Below are 24,894 nucleotides of genomic sequence, written 5' to 3' on the forward strand. Positions count from 1 at the left end.
CTCCCAAGTGCTGGGATTACAGGTGGAAGCCACTGTGCCCAGCAAGATCTGAGTTTTTAATAATGTTTAATGTAGTCAGGAACATGGTTCTAAATTTCTCATAAGTAAAGTTTAAGGCCAAGGATGTAACTGGGAACCCAAAAGAGAGGCTTAGCTCTAGAATGATCTGATGAGTCTATCAGTAAGAGGCTGCAGCCCTCGTTAGTCCAGGTTCCTCATTAGCATGTTAAGAAAGATGCTACAGTGCACTGGTCAATCTCAATCTACCACATCTGTACCAAGAAAATTTACAGTAGCCTAGTGTCATGAAAATAATCTCTTCACACTTTGGCATTGTGGCTAAAAACCATGGAAGCAGGCTGCTTAGAGTCAAATCTAGTTCTACCATTTACAAGGTTCAGAACACACTACACCAACATATGGCGCTTTCACATTTGAGGAACCAGCAGCAGGAAGGTCTCCTGGCCCCTCTCCTTCCCTCTCCCCTGAAGCAGACCATAAAGGAATCCCTCAGACCTTCCCCTGAAAATAGGTCGCAAGACCTCATTTCAGAGGAGTCCTCCCTATACCCAGAGAAAAACAATGCCCTTATCCTGAAAGACACAGACACCAAGAGGAATTGGAACAAAAAGGACTTGCTAAGTTCCCCTAGTTTATTACCAATGGATCACATTCTTCTGTCCTCCAACTGTACTTCTGCACAACTATCCGTAAAAGTACAGTTTTCCCTGTTTCTTTGGGTCTTCATTTCTGGAGGCTCTAATGTCATGTCAAACTTATAGTAAATATATTTGCATGCTTTTCTCTTGTTGATCTGTCTTTTGTTAGAGATGTCTCAGCCATGAACCTTGTCGTAAGGAGGAAAAAGATACCACTTTTCTGTCCTACACTAGCCAAGTGACTTTAATCAAGTTACTTAACTTCTTTGCCTTACTTTGTTTCTCCAAAGAAGGGAGAAAAGGGTAACTTTGCTATGAATGAATAAATGCAAAGCACTTAGAACAATGCCTGCACAGGGTAAGGCACCCTATGTATTAGCTATTATTTCTGTAAGTTAAACAATGAGCTTAACAATCACAAAAAAGTCAAACGTATGACATAGTCATAGGCCATTTGATACAGTCTGAATACCTGTCCTCTAAATCTCATGTTGAAATCTGAACAACAGTTAGAGGTGAGGCCTAATGGGAGGTGTTTGATTCATAGGAGAGGATCCCTCATCAATAGCTTGGTGCTCTCCTTGTGGCAATGAGTGACTTCTCACTCTGTTAGTTTCTGTGAGATCTGTTTGTTAAAAACTGCCTGGCATCCTCCTCCCCCTCTCGCCATGTGACACATGTGCTCCCCCTTGCCTTCCACCATGATTGGAAGCTTCCTGAGTCCCTCACCAGAAGCAGGTACTCACGCCATGCTTCTTCTACAGCCTGAAGAACCATTAACCAAATAAACCTCTTTTCCTTACAAATTAGGCAGTCTCCGGTATTCCTTTACAGCAACGCAAATGATCTAACACACCACTATACTTTAAGATATGACCATATTCACATAAAATTATAAATTCAAGCAGTCTCACATACCTCAGCATCTACTATACAACTTGCCACAAGTATCCCTGTATCCCTAGTACTTCAATAAGCACTTTTTTTGTGTCCCTTTTCCAGGTAAAGAAGCGAAGCATAGGTCAGCATCCTAAATCTATCCTTCAAGTGACCCAATTCTTTAATCTCTGTAAGGCGCCTCCTACTTTATTAGGCTTTCAGGCATTTCCATGCTTATGTACATTAGAAAGATGAAGATATGCTTCCATACCTGCTTCTGAGGATGAAAACGCATGATTTATGGTAGACACGGGAACATTGGAACATTCAAAGTACTCCAGGTCTTCCTCTGGCTCACCTTTCACCTCGGCCCCAGCTGATTTCTGACCACATGACGTGGATGCCAGTTTCTCCTCATCGGTAGCATGGCCATCCCTATTAGAAATGTCTGAAATCTCGGAGATCACTGCCCCTCCATCCTGAGAAACACAACAGAGAAGATGCTACCCTTTAGCGGGTCAAGCAATGGGGAAGTGACATCCCACGAATGGAACAAAGCGGACACAACTCCATACAGATACGTGACAGAGTTAACCACAGATCTGGGTACAAAGCAAGGAGGAGGTTGGAGTCTTTCAATCGTGAGATGCTGTTTTATACACCCTAGCTTCTGTAATTTGAGTCTGTTTTAAAAAATGAGCTTCTCTAGGTTAAGTCTGTAAGCAAGCAGTTTAAGTGGTTTAAGACAGTGGTTTTCAATTTTTTTGTTCGTATACCTTCTATTTTTTTTTTTTTAAATCTATGTACCCCATTGCATTTTCAAGTGACATCTAAAAACTCTTTGGCATAAGTTTAACTGCAAAGGGTGTGACATCTGGCATATTCTAAATATTGAATTTGCTTAATGCTATCTAGTTACCTGACTGATTTGATGCCATATGATCCATTTTAAATTTACATGAACAAGTTCCTAAGTCAGAAATTTGTGTTATTCCTTTTCGTCTCTAAATCTGTTCTTCCATTCCACTTACATCAAGAAATTATTCCAATGAAAAACATCTGCATGGCTGAAAGTCTTTTAAAGATCTCTATCCAACGTCTCTGTGAAATTTTTTTCTTTAAGTCTGAACACAAATTTTTATATCAATTACAAAACGTTTTATTTCACTAATGCTTAAAAAAACTTTTATAGTACAATAAATATATGGGTTTTTTTTTTAAAGATAACCAAAGATAGATTTTTCATAGCTCTTGCTGCCTACTTTACCAAAATCTGAGGGAGAATCTTTTACACATTTCTAACAGATGAAAAATAACTCAGATTGCAAATTTCCCCCCACCACACCCCTGTTTTACATCTATACCATATACCAAGTTTCTGGTCCAAATTGCATAGGAAAAGTTACGTTAAACTGGATTCTATTAACCAATGAATGTATTTCTGTAATAAGTATACTGACATAAAAAGAACAAAAGGATCTCATTGCAATCAGATAGGCCTGGGTTTTGGTTTGTGTTTTGCAATTAGTTCATATGGTCATGGATGGATATTATTTATTGCTAGAATGTAACAAAGGTCAACATCAATTTTATTCCTGGTTTCTATTTTTATAAATTATAACCATTAAGAAACCTTATTTATATAAACAATAGATGAAACAGAAGGTAGTTCTGTAAGGAAAGTGCCTCTCAATTCTTTGAACCCCTTTCCAAGTTATGTGCCAAAAAAATCTATCATCAAACATTGTTTTTAGATCTATCAGCTGGCAACTCAAGTCCTTCTACATTGTTGAAAGCAATGAACTGGAAAACCAACTGACTTAAGAAAAATATCATCCAGATATTAAGAGTCAATTATCTTTATAGAATCTACACCAATATTTCAAATCTTCCCTTTGGTGCCCTGGAGACTTTCACACCCTGTGGTGATGCATCTTTATAGCATTTAGAGTGGGAATTTTACTCCCTCCCCCAGCCAGAGAGAGAGAGAGAGAGAGAGAGGGAGGGAGAGAGAGAGAGAGAGAGAGGGAGGGAGGGAGGGAGGGAGGGAGGGAGGGAGAGAGAGAGAGAGGGAGGGAGGGAGGGAGAGAGAGTGTTATTGTGAAAGGGTTCCCTTGTCTTCAGGGTCCTTTTCTTCAGGGAAGAGAATCTGGAAGTAAGGATCTGGAAATTGGCTTCTTAAAGCTGAGTACTGAGGCACCCATTGGAAAGTCCTTTTTAACCTCCCGCCAGGGGGATGCAAACTCCCGCTGGGGTACCCCTGGTCTAAGAGACATTCTGGGGATGGGCACAGACTCACCTGAGAACACGCATCCAGAGCAAGAGACTGAGTTTCATGCTTCTTCACCTTACAGCCACTCCTAGAAAAAGAAACACAAATAAGCCAGTTTGGAATCACACTGACAACTGTCAACGTATGAAATGGGGCAGACAGCAGTGTGTGCGGATAGAAGCCAAAGCGTACAGCACCACACAAATCAAACATCACCGCGTGAGAGAGGCAGGGACACCTTTTATGCCTCTGAGTTTTCTAGGGAGAGACGGGGTAAGCAAAGACCAACAGCTGAGCTCATTCTCTGAAAAGACCCCCTCACTTGCTTCTGTGAGTTGTCAAACACTAGCACTCTGATGTCTAGTTTTTAATTACACGCCACCAAAAGCTTTTCATACAGTACAGCCTTAGCAGCTGAAGACATTCAGTTCCTCTGAGCTTCACTCGCTTGGCTTTGACGTTCATAGAAAAATCATCACGCTGGACCAGATTCTTTAAAAATTCTTTATTGCACTAAAAGCCATAGAAGTCTCGTAAAACAGTTCCAGTTAGACTTGTGTGCTCACAGAGAAGAACTGTGGTCATTAAAAAGCATAAAAATAAAAATATATAGTAAAGTGTTACCATTCCTATTAAGTAGTAAGATGAAAGATGAATGCCACATACTGCACAAAGCCTGAAACTTGGGAAAGCTTGAACCACTTGTTATTTGTAGACTAGCACACAATTTGTGATCACAGGACTAATTCAGATTCTTTTCTAATAAACTTAGTATTTCCAGTAAAAACACCACTGTGACCAAAAAAAGAGAAAAAAAGTTATTTGCAACTTTTTTTCTTTTGCGAGAAAAAATAAAAAGACAAGCACGTAAGTTACCGGAATATGCATAATCACTAGTTCATGATCTTCTTTCCCTAATCTTCTTACTGAGTGCCACCCTCTGCCACCAAACTCAAGTTGAGCTGACTCAGTAAAATTTATTAACTGTTCCAAGTCAGCAGCTTTATCCTACCAAAATAGCCAATGATTTCTAATATTAAATAGCAGAACAGTCCCTCAAACCACTGCTGTGATGATCTTGGGGCCAAGCCAGTTCTTGGTATTGTCAAAGCGCCATGTGACACCTGCCAAGCCAGGGAGTGCAAGCTCTTGCACCTAAGGTGTAAAGGCCAAGCCCTACTCCCTTAGGTATGGACAACTGCAAGGCTAAGCTGACTCATGAAGTGGCTGATGAAATGCAAAAAAATCATCAGAAGATCAAACTCAGAATTAGAAGCAAACATGCCATGGAGAGATGGCTGGGGGAGGGTGGGAGGAGAGGAAACTGCCAATGGTCCCAGGGACAAACAGAAGCAGCAGGAGTACTTACAACAGAAAACAGAGAAATTTCACTTGTTCAGTAGTCCTGATGCACCAACAAAATTAGAGACAGGAAAGAGACAGACAGATGGAGAAAAAAATCATGTAAAGACTGGGATATTTAACTCTAGTCTGGCAGATGTAAAAGCTGCAAAAATCTTTGTATGAGGTGAGATATAAATTAAAAATGTCATAGTCATGAATGCTATCACTAGTAAGTGAATGATGAACAGACCTCAACTATAAAAGAGACTGGCAGAAACACTCAGAAATGCCACAAACTCAAATTTATAGATGAAAAATAAACTTTCAAGAGGTCTAGCACTCCTTTTTCTGAAAAGAACAAGAAGACAACATTCTTGATTGCACGAAGACTTTTAAAAAAATCTATTAAGTGTATTAGATCAAGAAGTTTATTCGACAAATACAGAATAGGGAAAAAGGCTACTGGGTGAGGGTGAGGGTGGTAGGACTCGAGATGGTGCTCCTTGCTGCTGAATATAAAGTGCAGAACAAATTACCCTTTATTTGGCCCAGATTTCATCTTTTTTAAGGCACTTCTTGCATGCAACTGAAACTCTCACAAATGACTCCTTATTAACTTCAGTAGGCAGAAGCATCCCACATTTAGGGGAGGAAGTACCTAGGCAGTGACGCGCCCAGTACATACCCCGAAGTGCTGTCTAGAGAGAACTAACCTTAAAAGCCACAAAAGAGGACACCCAATCAATAATATTTTTCAACAACCATTTAACTGCTTATGTTTAATCAAAGAACAGATCGAGAGCTACTAATGACATTTCACTCCCCTTAGCCTTTCTGGGGCTGCTGAAGAACTGGTTTCTGTATCACTCTACTTTCTTGGTTCTGAAGTTGATCCTTCTGCTCTTTAAACCTTTGGGGGTCTTCCTTTCTGCTGAAAGTCACCATGCCACCTGGAGTTTTTATGTCACAGTAATGCTGAGAAGCATTTCCCCAACAGATCTACAGTGACAACTACAAACATGGTGCTTTTCATACTCCTTTTTCATATTTCATCCTGCAACTCACTGGTCCTTATTTATATCTACGTTTTACCCAAATGTTTTAGTAAAATGTCATAGGGCCACAAAAGGATATACAGTCAAGTGCCACATAATGACATTTCACTCATATATGCGATAGTGGTCCCGCAGGGTTATAATGGAGCTGAAAAACTATCACCTAGTGATGTCCTGATGATCCTTACCCTAGGTAAGCCTAGGTAATGTGTGTGTCTGTGTCTTCGTTTTTAACAAAAAATTTTACAAAGTAAATAAAAAAGTAAATATTTTACACAAAGAAAACTTATGGATAGGAATATAAAGAAAATAATTTTGTTTAGCTGTACCATGTGTTTGTGTTTTAAGTATTATTACAAAAGAGTCAAAACTTCTTTAAAAATTTAAAAGTTGATAAAGTAGAAGTTACAGTAAGCTAAACTTTATTACTGAGGGAAAAAATTTTAAATAAATTTAGTGTAGCTGAAGTGTACAGTGTTTATACAGGCTATAGTAGTGTGCAGTAATGTCCTAGGCCTTCACATTCATTCACCACTCACTCACTAACTCACTCACTAACTCACTCAGAGCAAATTCCAGTTCTGCAAGCTCCATTCATGGTAAGCACCCTATACAGGTGTATTATTTTTTATCTTTTATACTATATTTTTATGTACCTTTTCTATGCTTGAATATGTTTAGATACACAAATACTTACCATTGTGTTACACGCCTATAGTAGTTTTCTAAGACAGGGTCTTGCTCTGCCAGCCAGGCTGGAGTACAGTGGCATAATCATGACTCACTGCAACCTCAACCTCCAGGGCTCAAGCAATCCTCCTGCCTCAACCTCGTGAGTAGCTGAGACTACAGGCATGCACCACTACTCCCAGCTAATGAAAAACAAATTTTTTTTTAACAGACAGGGCGTTGGAGGAAGGTGTCTCACTGTATTGCCCAGGCTGGTCTTGAACTCATGGCCTCAAGGGATCTCCCACCTTGGCCTCCAGAAGTGTTGGGATTACAGGTGTGAGCCACCACACCTAGCACCTATAGTATTCAGTACAATAATGTGCTGTACAGGTTTGGAGCCTAGGAGTAATAGGCTGTACCATATAGCCTAGATGTGTAGTAGGATACACCACCTAAGTGTGTGTAAGTTCACTTTATGATGTTCACACAATAAAATCACCTAAGGATGCATTTCTAAGAACTACCCTGTGCCTAAGTGATGTATGATTGTATTACCATCTACTCAGGTTTTGTGAGAAAGTAATCCTGCAGCAAAGTTAAACTGAAACTTGATATGGAATATGACCTTAGGTGATTATGCTAAAAACTCTAAGGACCTTGCAAAAGTCAAATAATTTCCCAGGAGAGATGGGGGGACTGTCTAAACCAACTAATTTACTCAGTTTTAACTGAACATTTAAAATATTCTTCATTCTCACTGCAAATTTACCTCCTTACTGATAAGCCAGAAACTACACATGGAGACAAGAATTCTCACCAACTTTTAGTGGTAGGTTTGTTTCCAACAAAAATCACAGCTGTTTATGTAAAAAGACTTCTTTCTACAAGAACCTTTTGGACCATTTCCCACATGTTATTGACGCTACACAGGTAATTTACAGGACTGGAATTTGTCTTATCCATAAAGAATCTGAAGACGGTGGCAAGCACTGACATTTGAACTGTCTATAATGTGACTCCTCACAGCCCAGCCAGGATTTCTGAAAACCATCAAATCTCTACCTATCTCTCATATCATTCTTTATTTTTCTCAAACATAAAAACATGAAAAGTCCTAGGGCCAGGGGAAGAGCTTAGCTGATTAAGCTGAGGATTCAGAATAAGATAAAAATACAAAAGGAAACCTCTGGTATTTCTGATTCCACACAACAGTTAGGCCAAATAGTGAAGACTGCAGGATACCGTTATCAGCTTTGTATCAACCTAGGTGCACCTCAAAGGTAAATTCAGTTCACCAAAGCCAAAAGTAGCTGGCTGCCTAACTCACAGAGAAGACACAGAGCACGACACCCAGAGCCCGCTGTCACTCACGTTATTAAACGCGACTTTGCCTTCTTGGGTGACTCTAAGATTTCATTAACATGATTACCAGTGGGAGAACAAAAGTCACTGCTTGTTAAGGTCGTAGTTGGTTTAAAGGGATCCATGGATTCGTCAGAGTTATCTGGGTCAAAGTGATAAGAGCCCTCAGAAGAAAGGGGTGGGGAGTTCTGCAGAATGGAGTGGCTCCCAAAGCGGTTGAAGCTGGGGTTATCCCACTGACTAGGATCTAGCTTGGAAGATGCTTGGGAAAGAGGCCCGTCTCGTGCCACTGGGTCTGTAGTCTGTTCTACACCTGCTGACTTACTGATGCCATCTTTTTGTATCTTGGGAGTCAGTTTGCTACCCGGTTTCCTGCCAGGTTTCCTTGGAAGGGCTTTCCTGGCCTCTGCATTTCCCACATCTTCTGTGAAATCAAACTCAAGCTTGAGAGGTAAGCTCCTCAATTCCTCCCCCAGCTCAACCCCTGAGTCGTTGGTGTCACTACCGAGAGTGCTGGGAGTTTCCTTAAGGTCAGGGGGGGACTTCTGGAACCTGGCACCTCGTAGCAAAGAACTTGTGTTCTCATCCAGCTCTTCAGGACTGAAGTGGTAGGATGCCTTGGGGAGAGGTGTGCCCTCCACAGCAGCATCAGCATCTGAGAACTCTCCTCCAATTGCTTTCTTCCTCAGAGGGACGGGCTTGGGCTTTCTCAGCTTGCTTCTTCTGCTGGGCACAGGCTCTGGACAGGAGTTTCCAGCTTTTAGATCAGCTTCTGTGGAGGCCTCGAGGGTGACCCCCATACTGCCTTCTATCATTGCCTCGTCCTGGAGGGTGCCTGATGGGCTGAAAGGCAGAGCCTTGCCTGAGACTGCAGTTACAAAGCCATGAGCTGCTTTTGTTCCGAGGGCTGCCGAGATATCTGTGGTATCCTTCGTTTCTATTGAAAATGGCCTCACGATGGAAATTTTGCTAAAATCATGTTCAGGTTCTTCTTTGAAATTCTTGAGTGAGTGAGAATCAACAGCCTGCTGTTGCACCTTATTTTCTGAAGGTTTAAAACAAGTCTCAGATGAACACTTTTCAACCACTTCTGCTACAAGCTGTTCATCAGCTTCTTGTGATTCTAAAATGGGGGAAAAAAAAAACGTCTATTAAAGAAATATCTTTCTGTCATTGGTAAATATTCTATCCTACCTAAATTCACATAAACAAATAGCAAGTTCTTTCCTCTTTACTTCTATTAAGCATCTCTAAAGTTCAGCAAGGACGGCAGCACAGCCTAAAAGAGAACAGCTGGCACAACACCCTAAAATGAATTTTCTTATCCCAAGTTGTGTATGTGCATTATCCAAGTGATATGAATACCAAGTACACCAAAAGAACTATTTAGAGAAAGGATAAACAGAGCGACAGTCTGCTGCAATGTATATTATGTGATGTTAACATTCTGTAGGTTAAAACTGGTCTGCAGGAATCTTTAGAAACCATCAGCTACGGTGCAGGGACGCAGATTGGCACTAGGATAGTTCCTAGGCATGGCTTGACAGCTTTAGGGTCAGAGTTTTATGCAGTGAACAAATCTGAATCCAAAAATAAACTTAAAAAACCTACTGTGACCAACTCAGAATCATCTCTCTGTAGACCTAAAAACTATAAGAACCAAATAAGAAAGCTAATTTGAAAAACCAGTTATGGAAATGGCTTTAAAACAAATAGCTCTTATTTCACTAAGACACAAATTATAAAACAATAAAGTTATTTTTTCTTTAGAACCTCTGTCTCTAAGCCGGGCCAGGAATTCTCTAAATCACCTGTGAAAAATAAAAATCCTTTTTAATTGGGGTCTTACTAGGATGAATGCTACAAATATTAGGAAGGTGTGAATGAGGTAATTTCATTAAAGCACAAAGTGATTTCCTGACGTAGATATCTGAAATAAGAGTAGCACAGAAAACTCAGTGAATTGGTTATAATATCTCATGATTTTTTTTAAAAAAATTAAGAGATGGCCCTCTAATCCTACTTCCTAATCCTGATCCAGGATCAGAGTCAAGTACTACTGGAATATCACTGGAATAGTTTTTATTTTTGTTTCTCTTGAGACAGTGCCTCTGTTACCCAGGCTGGAGTGTAGTGGCCTGATCATGGCTTACTGCAGCCTTGACCTCCCAGGCCCAAGTGATCCTCCCACATCAACCTCCCAAGTAACTGAGACCACAGGGATGAGCCACCATGCTTGGATGGTCTCACTAGGCTCAAGCAATCTGCCTGCCTCCACCTCCCAAAGTGCTGGGATTACAGGGGTGAGCTACCACACACAGCTAAGGTTCTTTCAATAACATGTAACCCAAACACTACTGAAATAAATTCGATTTTTTTTTTAGACAAGGCCTTGCTGTGTTGCCTAGGCTGATCTCAAATTCCTGGGTCCAAGCCATCCTCCTGCCTCAGCCTCCTGAGTGGCTTGGATTATAGGTATATGCCACCATGTCCGGCTTAGTTTTTACTTAGACTCTGATTTAGTTACATTGTATGTTTTAATCTCACAAATACAATTGTTTTTAAAACTAATGCTTTCAATCTTTATAACTATAATATAAATCACTTTAAAATCTGTTATATATCAGAGTCCACATAATGTTTTTTTTTTTTGAGAAAAAGGTTCCACTGCATTAAGATTTTGAAAACTATGGTTAAAGTAGAAGGTACATCTCTAAACATAGTAATATGTAAATAAGTGGGGATGAATAGGCCTTCTAGGAACTAATACACATGACCTTTTAAAGAGACTTTCAGCATCTCTCAGGTGTACTATAGATGATCCCACTGTAAGTAACAGATCTTGAAAACCCTATACAAGAGGCTGTATTTTAACGTCTTTATCCTGGTGTGCCCAGCAGGAGTGGGTGGCGTGGTACAGTGGGAGAGCCACCCTTTCCATATACTGACAAGCAAGAAATGGTCCTGAGCCACCGTTTCTCCATCTAGAAAACTGTTTTGTACTACATTTTACTATAAATCAAACTAATAAACTGGAAGAACTTGTTACCTAAGTAAGTCATGATAGATTTGGTAACAATAAAAATTTTATTTGTAAAATATTGGTAATACATGTGTACTTTCTTGTACACAATTTACTTCAAGTGATATTTACCCAGAAACTAATTAGCCTATATTAAACTAATTAGCCTACCTCCTTTCATTTGCTATGGATGTTTTCCAATAAATTTTTTTATTTGGTTCTTTTAGTTCTTCAGTCTATAGAGAGGCAATTCTAGGGCAGAGATGGGAAGTTTTCCATTTGTGTTTTTGAAACAGTCTGATTATGTAAACTCTGTTCTGTGGAATAGGGAATACAGTTACGTGTTGCTTAACAGTGGATTCTGGTTATCATCATTGTGGCAATTTCATCATTGTGTAGGTCATTGTGTGATCATCATAGAGTGTACCTGGCACAAACCTAGATGGTATATTTACTACACACCTATGGTATACCCTATTGCTCGTAGGTTACAAACCTGAACAGCACATTACTGTACTGAAATACTGCAGGCAATGGTAACACAATGCTAAGTATCTGTTTATCTAAACACAGAAAAGGTAAAGTAAAAACATGATATTATAATCTTATGTGATCACATTGTATATCCAGTCAGTCGTTGATCAAGACTGTCATTATGTCATAATGACAAGTCATTATGCGGTGAATGACTGATTTGTATTTTTAACTTCCAAGGATTCAAATCTGCTCACTGCATAAAAATCTAATCCTAAAACTGTCAGGTTGTGCCTGGAAACTCAGTACCCATCTGCATCCCTAACATTTAAGCTGTTGATGTCCAATGGCTCCTCTGGACCTACAGAATGTTAATATCGCGTAAGATATATATGCAGTAGACACTTGTTCTACTTAGTCTTTTCCTAAATAAGTACTATTTGCATTATCCAACTGATACAAATACTCAATTCAGATTCTTATCTGTTAAGACAGTAAGTGGATCTGTAAGAGACTGAGATCAGGATAAAATAGAGACAGAAGACCATCCTATCCCAGTAGACAAGTGATAGAGAACAGAGGTACCTGAGGACTTTTCAATGCACACAAAGGCCTACTTATACTGCCCCAGCTTAATTTCCATGAAACTCCCCTTTCTCAATGATGTATGTGTATTTGAGGTAGTCTGAGTAGATTTCTGCCCTTTGAAACCAAATGTATCCAAACTTAAGTGCATAGAAAACTCAAATCCCAAGATTCTGAGATCAAGTGATGCCACCTAATGAGAGACAAATACATAAACCTTTCGGATATGACAGGATAGGCATTACAATCCTGTCCTATGCAATGTCCTCAAGGAGCCCAGAGGAGGAGAGCAAACCTTCATATAAGTACAGGATGAGAGACCTACCTGAGCAACCGGCCAACATTTTCTCACATGTGATTGCAGTTAACTGCAAACTCAACACAACCCATGGTGGCATAACTGAGCACATAGCCAATGCAACCTCAGATCCCATTAACAGATAAACAGAAACATCAATGACAACAGTATTGCGTAAAACAGAGGGGTTGGATGGAACAGGCAATGGGCTACTAAGAGCTCACTAGGATTATCTTATTGAACCGAGACATCAGTCTTTACCAGTAGGCAAACTCAAATCTGTCCAACACTAAGGCCTGGCTGCTAAACCTTATGTTAAATTCATCTCTTGATGGCCAGAACAGTTTCTCGTAGTCTCTCTCATCACATAACATCTGGGATTGTGAATTCAGTTAGATTCTGATTCAGTTCTAAGTTCCTCATCTTAAAAAAACTATGGACAAAAAGTGAACGTCCTTAGAGGAATGTGGATCAAGGTGGTGTATCTGTAAACAATTAAACTAAGATATTTAGCCTAGAAAACTAAGAAACATTATAGAGTCTATAAATATTTTAAGGGCGCTTGAGGTAAAGGGATTAGAATTATTGTAGCTTCAGAGGATAAAATTAGGATCATGTGGACAACTATTAATATTAAGAGGAAAGTGGATTTCAAATCAATATAAGAGAAAACTAACAGGCAATGAATGCAAAGAGAAGCCAGCTCCTTATCCATCAGGAATGATTTGCCCCTGCCCCTCCATTCACTCACACATTCACTCAGTCATTCAACAAACATCTGAGCATTTTTATGTACAGGGCTCTGTGCTTGGCACTGGGGATGTAACAGCAAGCAAAAAAGAGGAGGGCTCTATTTTCATGCAGTTTAGAGACTATCAGGAAAGAGAGACATTAATTGAGTAATTACTGAAAGAATGTAGGGGAGAAATGAGGCTGGGAAAATAGAAAGGCAACATGCTTAAAGAGCCTTGCAGGCCTTATCAAGAATCTGGTTTTATTCTAAAAGCAACAGGAAACCATAAAGAGTTTTTAAGCAGCAGACAATATACTTAGATTTATATTTTGAACAGACCCCAGTTGCATCGTGGAAAAGGATTAAAGAGAGTAAACATGGAACATGTAAAACTGCTAGTATGTTATTCTAGGGGCTTTGGCAAGGGTGATGCTAATGAATGGGAAGAGGAGTTACATTCTAGAGAGGAAATAAGGAGGTGAGACTGATAAAGCTGGGTGATAAGCTGGACCCAGGACTGAAGTAGGAGGAGGTAGCAAAGATGATTTGTAAGTTTTTAGCCTTTGAACTAGACTAGTGCCATTCAATGAGATGCAGGAAATTCTAGTGAATGCTTGGGGACTGTTGGAGTGAGGCCATGGGTTTGGCCTTAGACATGCTGAAAACTGTTTCAGGATTTTTAAAATTATTCCATATTTCATTTCCAAAAAATTTTTTAAACATAGCTTAAATACATTGTTATACTTTATTTTAGAGACAGGGTCTGACTCTGTCATCTAGGCTTGAACACAGTAGTGTGATTCTGGCTCACTCCAACCTCGAACTCCTAGGCTCAAGGGATCCTCCCTCCTAGGACTCCCAGGTAGCTGGGACTACAGGCACACACCACCACAGCCAGCTAGTTTTTAATTTTTATGTACAGATGGGGTTGCACTATATTGTCTCGGCTAGTCTCAAACTCCTGGGCCCACAGCATCCTCCTACCTCAGTCTCCTAGAGGGCTGTTATTACAGGTGTGAGCCACCATGCCCAGCCTGTTGTGGGATTTTTGAAGCAGAGATGTTGAATGGGTAGTATGCTCAGAGAAGAAATCTGGGCTAGGGCTAATATTTGACATCACCAAAGCCATGGAAATAGATGTGATCATCGGAATTCACACTGAATACTACGTAATAACAAGTGATATCCATTCCACGCTTTCATCTTTGAGCTTTAACTTACTTTAAATCCTAATTTAAAAATTTTTAAGTTTTAAATATTTATTTATTGGAGACAGGGTCTTGCTCTGTCATCCAGGCTATAGTGCTACGAGGCAATCATAGGTCACTGCAGCCTCAACCTTCTAGGCTCAAACAGTCCTCCTGTCTCAGGCTCCTGAGAAACTGAGACTAAAGGCACACGACCAGCATGCGCAGCTAAGTTTTTAAAAAAATTTTTTTTAGAAACGGGGTCTTATTATGTTGTTCAGGCTGTTCTCCAACTCCTGGTGTCAACTGATCTTTCTGCCTTGGCCTCCCAAAATGCTAAGATGACAGGTGTAAGCCACTGCACTCAGCCAAAAGTTTATTAAAAAAACAAGTTTACAAAAAACTAAGATAAAGCCAAATTTTAAATATCTTTTAAAATTAAGAGTATATTATTAATAATAACATCATAGGTATAATGACATGATCATATGTGGCATCATGACATGATATCTACAATTTGCTTTTAAAAATATCTAAGTAACAAAAAAGAAAAAGAAAGAGGATGGGGGAAGCAAGTATGGCAAAATCTTGATAGTCCTTTATCTGGGCAATGGGAATAGAAGTTCTGTTTTTGTATGTGTGTTGGAAGCTGATCCTAGTTTTTAAAAGTTTTTTTACAGTTACATAATTTCTCTTCCACTCTTTTTGTCATGGACCACCAAACATTTACTACCATTCTCCTTCACAGGATCCCAGGGCCGGAATATCCAGGGCTATGTGTTCTTTCCCTACAGCTTCCAGATAACCTAATGATTAAAGGGAAGGGAAGTAAAGCGCTTCCAACACTCAGCTGTCAGGAGCTGAGAAGCCCGTTTCCCCTCCTTCTAATAAGTCCCACATTCATTTACCTCTTGGGGTTTTTTTTCTTCTCTGTTACCGGACTTCTTCACCATCAATCCCACAGCCCCCCAAAGAAAGAAGTCTGTGAGAATACCCTTTTGCTAAACTCTCTCCTAGCTTTCTATTTCTGCCCTAATCTCCTTAAGACAAGGACAGAGCCTTCCCCTCTTCCTCCACATGTACCCACTCCTTTTAGATCCTTCCTCCTCTCTACATCATCCCCACCAGCTGCTTTTACCAAGCTGAAAACCTGAGATTCTCGAAAAGGGGTGTGCACCAATCAGCAATGGTAGCGAAGCCGCCCAAGAGCTGGGGAAGAAGGAGGAAAAAAAAAAGGAGCACATCTCAGCACAAGACAAAAACTCTAGGTCCAGCCCTGTCCCAGCAACTGTCCTTGGGCACCAAACACTCTGCAGAGTAAGGAGGATCAACAGCTTGTCATCTCCTCACTCTACACCTAGGAAGGGTAATACTGTGTGAGTTGACTTCACCCCTACATGCTCCTCTCACTGGTACTTGTGTTCCTACATCAGTCAAGCAGCTGGGAATCAAGAGATTTATGCAAAGTTTGCATGAGTGATAGGGAGCCTTATCTGTTATATCATAAAACGCATGACCCTGCCATGGTGGAATGGAGAAGGAAAACAAACACTACCCCACTCCAGTACCCAGGCTAAGCAGAGGGCTGAAGGAACTCCATGGAAGATACCTCTGCCCAGTCATTTCTTGGCCAGCTCAGGGCAGGTGCCAGGTGAATAAATTTGCCCAGCCCTACCCCCAGTCACTGCAGACCTCAGCTGGGTCTGGCATCTTCAATCACCAAGAGAAGGTCCAAACAGGCAGAGGCAGTGGGTGGGAGAGGATTGCTCATTTACTTAAACCAGTTTGGGAAGCCCTAAGAATGGAAAACAAGAGAAAAACAAACGAACCACTAACTTGAAAAGGTGTGTTTGGGTAAGATTCTATTTGCATTTACACTATCAATCAGCATCTCAGTACCAGCTGACCGAGTGCTGCCCTAAAACACTAGGCCAGGCCCAGCAGCTCACACCTGTAATCCCAAAACTTTGGGAGGCCAAGGAAGAGGACTGCTTGAGCCCAGGAGTTCAAGACCAACTTGGACAACATGGTGAAACCCTATCTCTACAAAAAATAAAAGTAAATTAACCAGACATAGTGGCACACGCCTGTAGTCCCAGCTATTCAGGAGGCTGAGCTGGGAGGACCACTTGAGTCCAGGAGTTAGAGGCTGCAGTGATCTGTGATCACACTACTGCACTCCAGCCTAGACAACAGAGCAAGTCCCTGGGAAATGAAAAGAAAGAAAAAGAAAAGAATCTAAACTTCAGGTATCACACCACAAGTACTTTAGTAAGAAGTCATATACCCAGATTCTCAGTAGGCTCCAGGTCCCAGTCTCCCATAATGAAGAGTTTGGGCCACAAATGTCAGGCCTTGCTTTTCATTTGAAAGCACTGTTACGTAACTAACCTACCTTTATGTGCCTTTCCATTTTCACAGAAATCCCGTGTTTCCTAAAAACCCTCTTCCCTTCCAGGGCACTGAAAGGCTCTCTCTCTCGAATGAGTTTAATGAGTTTGATTCTGACAAGCACAGCATTGCCTGGCAGCTTGGTGAATACAGACAGAGATTAGATCAGTAGATGAATTAAGAGCAAACACAGAGGAAATACAAAAATAAACCAAAATTTCCACTCCTGGCCCATTTGTTGCTCCTAATGAAACTCTTCCTTTCAACAGTCAGCCTTCCCTAAATCTAAAAGGTTGTGTGAATCACCCACGGGTGCTCTTAAACAGTAGATGCTTTTTATGCTTATTCAGGATAAAGATTATCCTCAGTAGAAAAGAGTTCTTCCCTCACTCTCTAAAGGCATGGAATACAAAATTTTACGGATTGAGGGAAACAGTTTAACCTTTGAGTTTGCACTCTGGTATGCTGAAAATGTACTGGGTTAAAATTCAAATCTAGGAAAAAACTTGAAAGTCTTAGAAGAGGGGAAATATTATCACAAAATTTTTTTTTTTTTTTTTTTTTTTTTTTTTGAGACGGAGTTTCGCTCTTGTTACCCAGGCTGGAGTGCAATGGTGCAATTTCGGCTCACCGCAACCTCCGCCTCCCGGGTTCAGGCAATTCTCCTGCCTCAGCCTCCTGAGTAGCTGGGATTACAGGCACACGCCACCATGCCCAGCTGAATTTTTGTATTTTTAGTAGAGACGGGGTTTCACCATGTTGACCAGGATGGTCTTGATCTCTTGACCTCGTGATCCACCCGCCTCGGCCTCCCAAAGTGCTGGGATTACAGGCTTGAGCCACCGCGCCCGGCCCACAAAACATTTTGTATCTGTTCACTCCTTTTACATCTGTCCACCACTTCCTCTCCTTTAGACAGATAGTCCTTTTTATGGGTTTCTTAACATTTGATATGACAATTGAGAAAGCTGCCAAAATTTGAACAAGTCTCCTGTATTCTCTCACACACACAGAGGCTCTTTCGGACCTCAAAACACATAAACAATATCTCATATCCAAGTGGCTTCAGGATGGGGGCTGGCCACCAGAAAGACCAAACACATGATTAGAAGATGGGAATTTTCAACCCTCCCCACACCCCATCTCTGGGGAGGGGAAGGGGGCTGGAGACCAAGTTATAAAAACTCTTGAACTATGAGCTTCAGAGGGCTTCTGGGCTGGCAAACACTTAGATGTGCATGGAGGGTGGCGTTCCCAGAGAGGGCGTGGAAGCCACACACCCCTCCTTACACCTAGCTCTTCCATGTTTCTGAGTTGTAACCTTTATAATAAACGAGCAAACATTCGTATTTTCCTGAATTCTTGGAGTCATTCTAATGAATGATCAAACCTGGGTGATGGTATGAAAACCCCAAAATTTGTAGCCAAGTCAGACAGAAGCACAAGTGACTGAGATCTGGGACTTCCAATTGGCATCTGAAGTGAGAGCAGTTTTGCGAGATTAAGCTCTAAAACCTCTGGAGTCTGAGGCTAACTCCAGGAAGTAAGTAACAGAATAGAACTGACTTGTTGAAAACCTAGCTGGAGCTGGAGAATCAGAAACTGGTATAGAAAAGACACTGTATATTCCACAAGCTACAGGTTAGCCACTGATACATAAACACAATCTATCGAGCAGCAAGAATACGGGCCTCGAATCCTTCTTGGTAAGCCCAAAAATCTCTTCTTACCCAAAACCGAGTCCCCTTCTACCCATTTATCCTCTGCCTCCATTCACCACAGGACTCCCATCCTCAACCTAGCCAGCCCATCCCTCCTCCTCCTCCAGAGACAGAGGGGTGGAATTTATTCTCTGTCTGTCTGTCACATACATACACACACACACACACACACACACACACACACACACGCCATGACTCAATCATGCTTGAGCCCACTAATTAATTCTAGAGCTATCTTTTTTCATCTAATTTCTGTTCATTCATAGGATGAACCTAAGAAAACCCAAGTGGACCATAAACCAAGGAAGAAGGGCTCCGGGGTTCTTGCTGATGGCATGACAGAGTCAAGGACATTGCTCTGTGCTGTCACACCACTGAGGGCAAGCATGGAGCCAGAATGGAAGCAAACGGCTTGTCTCTAGAACAAACTCCCAGGGCCATGCTTCTGAGTACCACACAGAAGTCAGACAGGGAACCCACCAGACCACACTGGGCCATGTATCTCAAACAGATGAAATTATCCCCTCTCTGCTCTACTCTGTCCTCATTAGTGGAGGTGACCCCACAGCTTCACACAACTGCCCAGGTTGCAATATGTCTCGTATTAAGCCTCTGACAACAAACGAATAGACACCCTCGTTACCAACACAGTGGCCTAGATTTCTGAATTCAAACCCCAAGTGTGCATCTCTGCCATGGAGGGCCACAGAAAAGACATGCAAAGGATGCCACAAATTTGGAAGGCTCAGCACTAATGGTGAAATTTTACAAACATATAAAAGCAATTGACTGTAAGCCACAGTATTAAGAAATTCTAATAAAGATCCAAACCAGATGTTCAATGTCAGCACTCTGCAATTCATTTAAACCGGTAGCTTTGTCAGGACCTGAAGCCCTAAACTGGAACCACAGAACATCTTCACAGATCACCATCTAGCCAACCAACTGAGCACAGGTCCTTAGCAGCAGCAGCATACTGTGTGCTAGGCACAGGCACAACTTAGTCCCAAAATAAGTGCAAGGGGCCTATTCAGCATCCAGTTAAGGAGGCAAAAGCCACACCCAAGGCTCCTTGAGACTAGCTGAGTACTGAATCAGGAGGAAAGCCCTACCACCGCCTCACAGGACTATCACCTCAAGGCCCACAACACGTTTGCACAGAAAACCCTGTGCCTGGACTTCTGCTTTTAAAGGAGACATTTCCTGTGTCACCAGCTTCCCTTTCTCAATTAGTTATGTCCTTTTTAAATTTGTTTTCGTATTCAGCAAAAGAAGAAACCTCTAGAAAAAATGATGCTTTAATTTTGAAAGCCAGCTGATTTGTATTTTTAAAGGACCTTTATTATTGACTTAGAAGCAAGCTGGGAAGAGGTGGGAATAAATATAATGCATCTAAGGTATGGGCTATGAGAGGTTAGGCAGCCAGAGAATGGGTCATGCTCAGTGATTTCTCAGAGAAGAAAGGAAACAGCTGCTCTCAGTGCTAGCCAGGAACAAATGGGTCAGAGCTCAAAGATGACTTCCTGATGGGGTACTGATGCCCTTTGACCCAGATAGTATAGGATCTATGTTCTCTATCCCTCAAGAAATAGGCAGATAGGTCCAATATCACTTCAATTGCCCGTTCAACTCAATCTTAGTTCATATTCCTTCGGTAACAAGGGTAAGAATCACTCCCCTCAAGTGCAACTCACAAAAGAGGAGCAAATCACAAATGTTAAACTTCATAAACTATAGACAGTTGGGAGGCCAAGGTGGGGAGATCACTTGGGCCCAGGAGTTTGAGACTAGCCTAATCAACATAGGAAGACCCTGATTCTACAAAAAAAAATTAAAAATTAGCTGAATGCAGTGGTATCTGCCTACAGTCCCAGCTATTCAGGAGGCTGAGGTAGGATGATCACTTGAGCCTAGGAGGTCTGAGGCTATAGTAAGCTGTGATTGCACCACTGCACTGCAGTCTGGGCAAAAGAGTGAGGCCCCATCTGAAAAATAAAAAATTGCAACAGTGGTAAACTCTGGGCTACTCTTGACACTGAGTGTGAAAAATGCAAAGGAATTTAATAACTAAAATTGCTTCTAGAACAATTATGTTTTCTAAATTAAAAATTTAGAACAAATAAAATACTCATACAGCCTTTAAAGCACTTCTATAAACATTACCTAACTTGATCCTCAAATCAGCCCTCGGAAAAAGGCACAGTAGAACTTATTAATTCCATTAAAAAATAAGAAAAGATACTATGAGTAACTGTAGGCTAACAAATTAGGAAATTTCAATAAAATAGATAAATGCCAAGAAAGACACAAACTAATGAAACCAACTCAAGAGGAAACAGAAAATGCGAACGGATCTAAAATAGGCAGAGAGATTAAGCTGGTAAGTTTAAAACTTCCCCCAAAGAAAAGATCTGGACCATAGTGGTGAATTCTACCAAATATTTAAAGAATTAATACCAATTGTTCGTAAACTCTTCCAAAAACATACTGAGCGAAGAAGCACTTTCCAACTCATTTCATCACGCCAATATTACTCTGGTGCCAAAGCCAAACAAAGGCATCGCAAAGGGAAAAAAACTACAGACCAATATCTCCTACTGAATACAGATGAAAAAATCCTCAACAAGATACAAGTAAACAAAATCCAGCAACACATAAAAAGGATTACACACCACAAACAAGGAGGGTTTATCCCAGGAATGCAAGGTTGCTTTAATATCTGAAAATCAATTAATGTAATATACAACAATCAACAAAACAGAGGGCAAAACTCACATGATGTCAATATACATAGAAAAAGCATTTGACAAAATCCAACACCCTTATATGATAAAAACACTAAACAAACTAGGACTAGAAGGGAACCTCCTCAACTTAATAAAGGGCATTTACGAAAAATCCACAGCTGATGTTCACATTGAAAGATAGAAAACTGAATGCTCTCACTCTAATGTCAAAAACGAGACAAAAATGTCAGCTCTTGTGACTTCTCCTCAAAATTGTTCTAGAAGTTCTAACCAAGGTAACTGGCAAGAAAAGAAATAAAAGGCATCCCTATTGGAAAGGAAGTAAAACTATCTCTATTTGTAGATGACATAATCTTGTATATAGAAAGTCCTAAGGAATCCACCAAAAAACTAAATGAAACCAACAAGGTTGTAGGATGTAAGATCAATGTGTAAAAATCAATTATATTTCTACACACTTGCAAAGAAAATTCCCCCCAAAAAATTTTAAGAAAACAATTCCATTTATGACAGTATCAAAAAATAAAATATTTTGGAAATAATTTAACAAAAGAAATATAAGACATTGATATAGTTTGGATATTTGTCCCCTCCAAATCTCATGTTAAAATTTGATTCCCAGTGTTGCAGGTAAGGTCTAGTGGGAGGTGTCTGGGTCATGGGGGTGCATCCCTCATGAATGGCCTGTTCTTGTCCTGAAGTGAGTTCTCATTCTATTAGTTCTCCCCAGGTCTGATTATCAAAGAGCCCAGCGCCTCCTTTTCTCTGTCTTTCTCCTTCTCCTCTCTCGCCATGTGACACATCTTTTGCCTTCTGCCAGAACTGGAAGCTCCCTGATGCCCTCACCAGAAACAGATGCCTGTACCATGTTTCTTCTACAGCCTGTAGACCTGTGAGCCAAATAAACCTCTTTTCTTTATAAATTACCCAGCCTCAGGTATTCTTTTACAGCAGCGGTCTCCAACCTTTTTGGCACCAGGGACTGGTTTCATGGAAGACAATTTTTCCATGAATCGGAGAGATGGGAGGAGGGGATATGGTTTTGCGATGAAACTGTTCCAGTTCAGATCATCAGGGATTACATTCTCATAAGGACTGCAAACCTAGACCCCTGGCACGTGCCCTTCACAACAGGGTTCCCACTCTAATGCCACCACTGATCTGACAGGAGGCAGAGCTCATGGAGTAATGCTCACTCACCCTGATGCTCACCTCCTGCTGTATGGCCTATTCCTAATAGACCCAGGGGTTGGGGACCCCTGCTTTACAGCAATGCAAAACAGACTGAGACAACTTATACTATAAAAACTACAGGGCCAGGAGCAATGGCTCACACCTGTAATCCTCGCACTTTGGGAATAGCAGACAGGAGGATCACTTAAGCTCAGGAGTTCAAAACCAGCCTGGGCAACGTAGACCCTGTCTCTACAAATAATTTAAAAATCACCTGGATATGGTGGCACATGTCTGTGGTTCCAGATACTAGGGAGGCTGAGGCAGGAGGATGGCCTAAGCCTGGGAGGTTGAGGCTGCAGTGAGCCATGATCACACCAATGCAATTCAGGTTGGGTGACAGAGCAAGACCATGTCTCAAAAAACAAACAAACAAACAACAAAAACATTGTTTTGGCTCAGTAAAGTGGTTCATGCCTGTAATCCCAGCACTTTGGGAGGCCAAGGCAGGCAGATCACGAGGTCAAAAGATTGAGACCAACCTAACATGGTGAAACCCTGTCTCTACTAAAAAAATACAAAAAATTAGCCAGGCACAGTGGTGTGTGCCTGCAGTCCCAGCTACTCTGGAGGCTGAGGCAGGAGAATTGCTTGAACCTGGGAGGCAGAGGTTGCAGTGAGCGGAGATCACACCATTGCACTCCAGCCTGAGCAAAAGAAGGAGACTCCATCTCAAAAAACAAACAAACAACAACAACAACATTGTTTGAAGCAACTGAAGACTTAAATAAATGAAAGATATCCCATGTTCATGGATTGGAGGATTTAATGTTACGATGGCAATACTTCCCAAATCTTTTTACATATTAAACACAATCAATATCAAAATCCCAGCTGTCTTCTTTGCAAAAATTAACAAACTGATTCTAAAATTCATATAGAAATGCAATGGACTCAGAATAGCTAAAACAACCTTGAAAAAATGGTCAAATTTGGAGGCCTCATACTTCTTGATTTCAATATTTAATACAAAGCTATAGTAATCAAAACAGCGTGGTGGTACCAGCATATCAAGAGACATACAGATCAGAGAAACAAAATTGAGAGTTCAGAAATCAATCCTTGTACCTATGGCCAACTGATTTTTTTATAAGGGTACAAAGTTAATTGAATGGGGAAAAGAATAATCTTTTTGACAAATGGTGCTAGGACAACTGGATATCCACATGCAAAAGAATGAAGCTGGACTACTCCTTTACATCACATGCAGAAACTAACTCAAAATGGATCACAGATCTAAATGTAAGAGCTCACTCTACAAAACTGTTAAAACAGAAGAGTAAATCTTTGTGATTGTGGGTTAGGCAAAATCTTCTTAGACATGACATTAAAGGCATGAGAGACAAAATACGTAAACTGCATGTTACCAAAATTAAAAACTTTTGCACTTCAAATGATATAATCAAGAAATGACATCCTGGCCAACATGATGAAATCCCAACTCTACTTAAAAAAAAAAAAAAAAAAAAAGTACAAAAAAATTAGCTGGGCATGGTAGCACGTGCCTATAGTCTCAGCTACTCGGGAGGCTGAGGCAAGAGAATCACTTGATCCAGGAGGCAGAGGTTGCAGTGAGCCGAGACTGAACTACTGCACTCCAGCCTGGCAACGAAGCAAGACTCTGTCTCAAAAAAAAAAAAAAAAAAAAGAGAGAGAAAAGACAATGGAAGAAAATACTTAGTCACATATCTAAAAAGGAATTTGCATCTAGACTACATAACTTAATGATTAAAAAAAAAAGATAAATAACCTAATTAAAAAGTGGCGAAATAATCTGAATAGACATTTCTCTAAAGAATATATACAGGTTGGATGTGGTGGCTCACACCTGTGGTCCCAGAACTTTGGGAGGCTAAGGCAGGCGGATCACAAGATCAGGAGTTAGAGAACAGCCTGACCAACATGGTGAAACCCCATCTCTACTAAAAAAATACAAAAAAATTAGCCACGCATGATGGTATACACCTGTAATCCCAGCTACTCAGGAGGCTGCTGAAGGAGAATTGCTTGAACCTGGGAGTGGAGGATGCAGAGCTGAGAGATCACGCGATTGTATGCTAGCCTGTGCAACAGAGCAAGACTCCATCTCAAAAAAAAAAAAAAAAAAAAACCTAAAAACCCTCAATATATACAAATACCCAATAGCTACCTGAAAAGATGCTCAATATCATTAGCCATTAGGGAAATGCAAATGAAAACCATATGCAAATCAAAACTACCTCATACCTACTGGGATGGCTATAACTAACAATAAGACTGA

At 40.7% G+C, this 24,894-nt stretch overlaps 1 protein-coding gene across 15 annotated transcripts in view; it reads right to left on the reverse strand.

Annotated features, from left to right (window-relative positions):
- TACC1 (transforming acidic coiled-coil containing protein 1) overlaps window positions 1-24,894 on the reverse strand; it is a 128,681-nt gene that overhangs the window by 24,658 nt on the left and 79,129 nt on the right. For 5 of the 15 annotated variants that reach the window (XM_032288163.1, XM_032288153.1, XM_032288164.1 and 2 more), the window contains 4 exons: window positions 8,253-9,366; window positions 5,180-5,215; window positions 3,838-3,898; window positions 1,810-2,017 (listed from right to left, as the gene is read on the reverse strand). In XM_032288163.1, coding sequence (XP_032144054.1) covers window positions 1,810-2,017; window positions 3,838-3,898; window positions 5,180-5,215; window positions 8,253-9,058 — 1,111 coding nt within the window. In that variant the 5' untranslated portion in view covers window positions 9,059-9,366. The remainder of the gene's footprint in view (window positions 1-1,809; window positions 2,018-3,837; window positions 3,899-5,179; window positions 5,216-8,252; window positions 9,367-24,894) is intronic. The other 10 variants (XM_032288159.1, XM_032288162.1, XM_032288158.1 and 7 more) reach the window with 5 other exon arrangements.

Source organism: Sapajus apella, unplaced genomic scaffold (genome assembly GCF_009761245.1).
Source record: "Sapajus apella isolate SASKATOON/1434 unplaced genomic scaffold, GSC_monkey_1.0 scaffold21, whole genome shotgun sequence".
Classification (NCBI taxonomy): domain Eukaryota; kingdom Metazoa; phylum Chordata; class Mammalia; order Primates; family Cebidae; genus Sapajus; species Sapajus apella.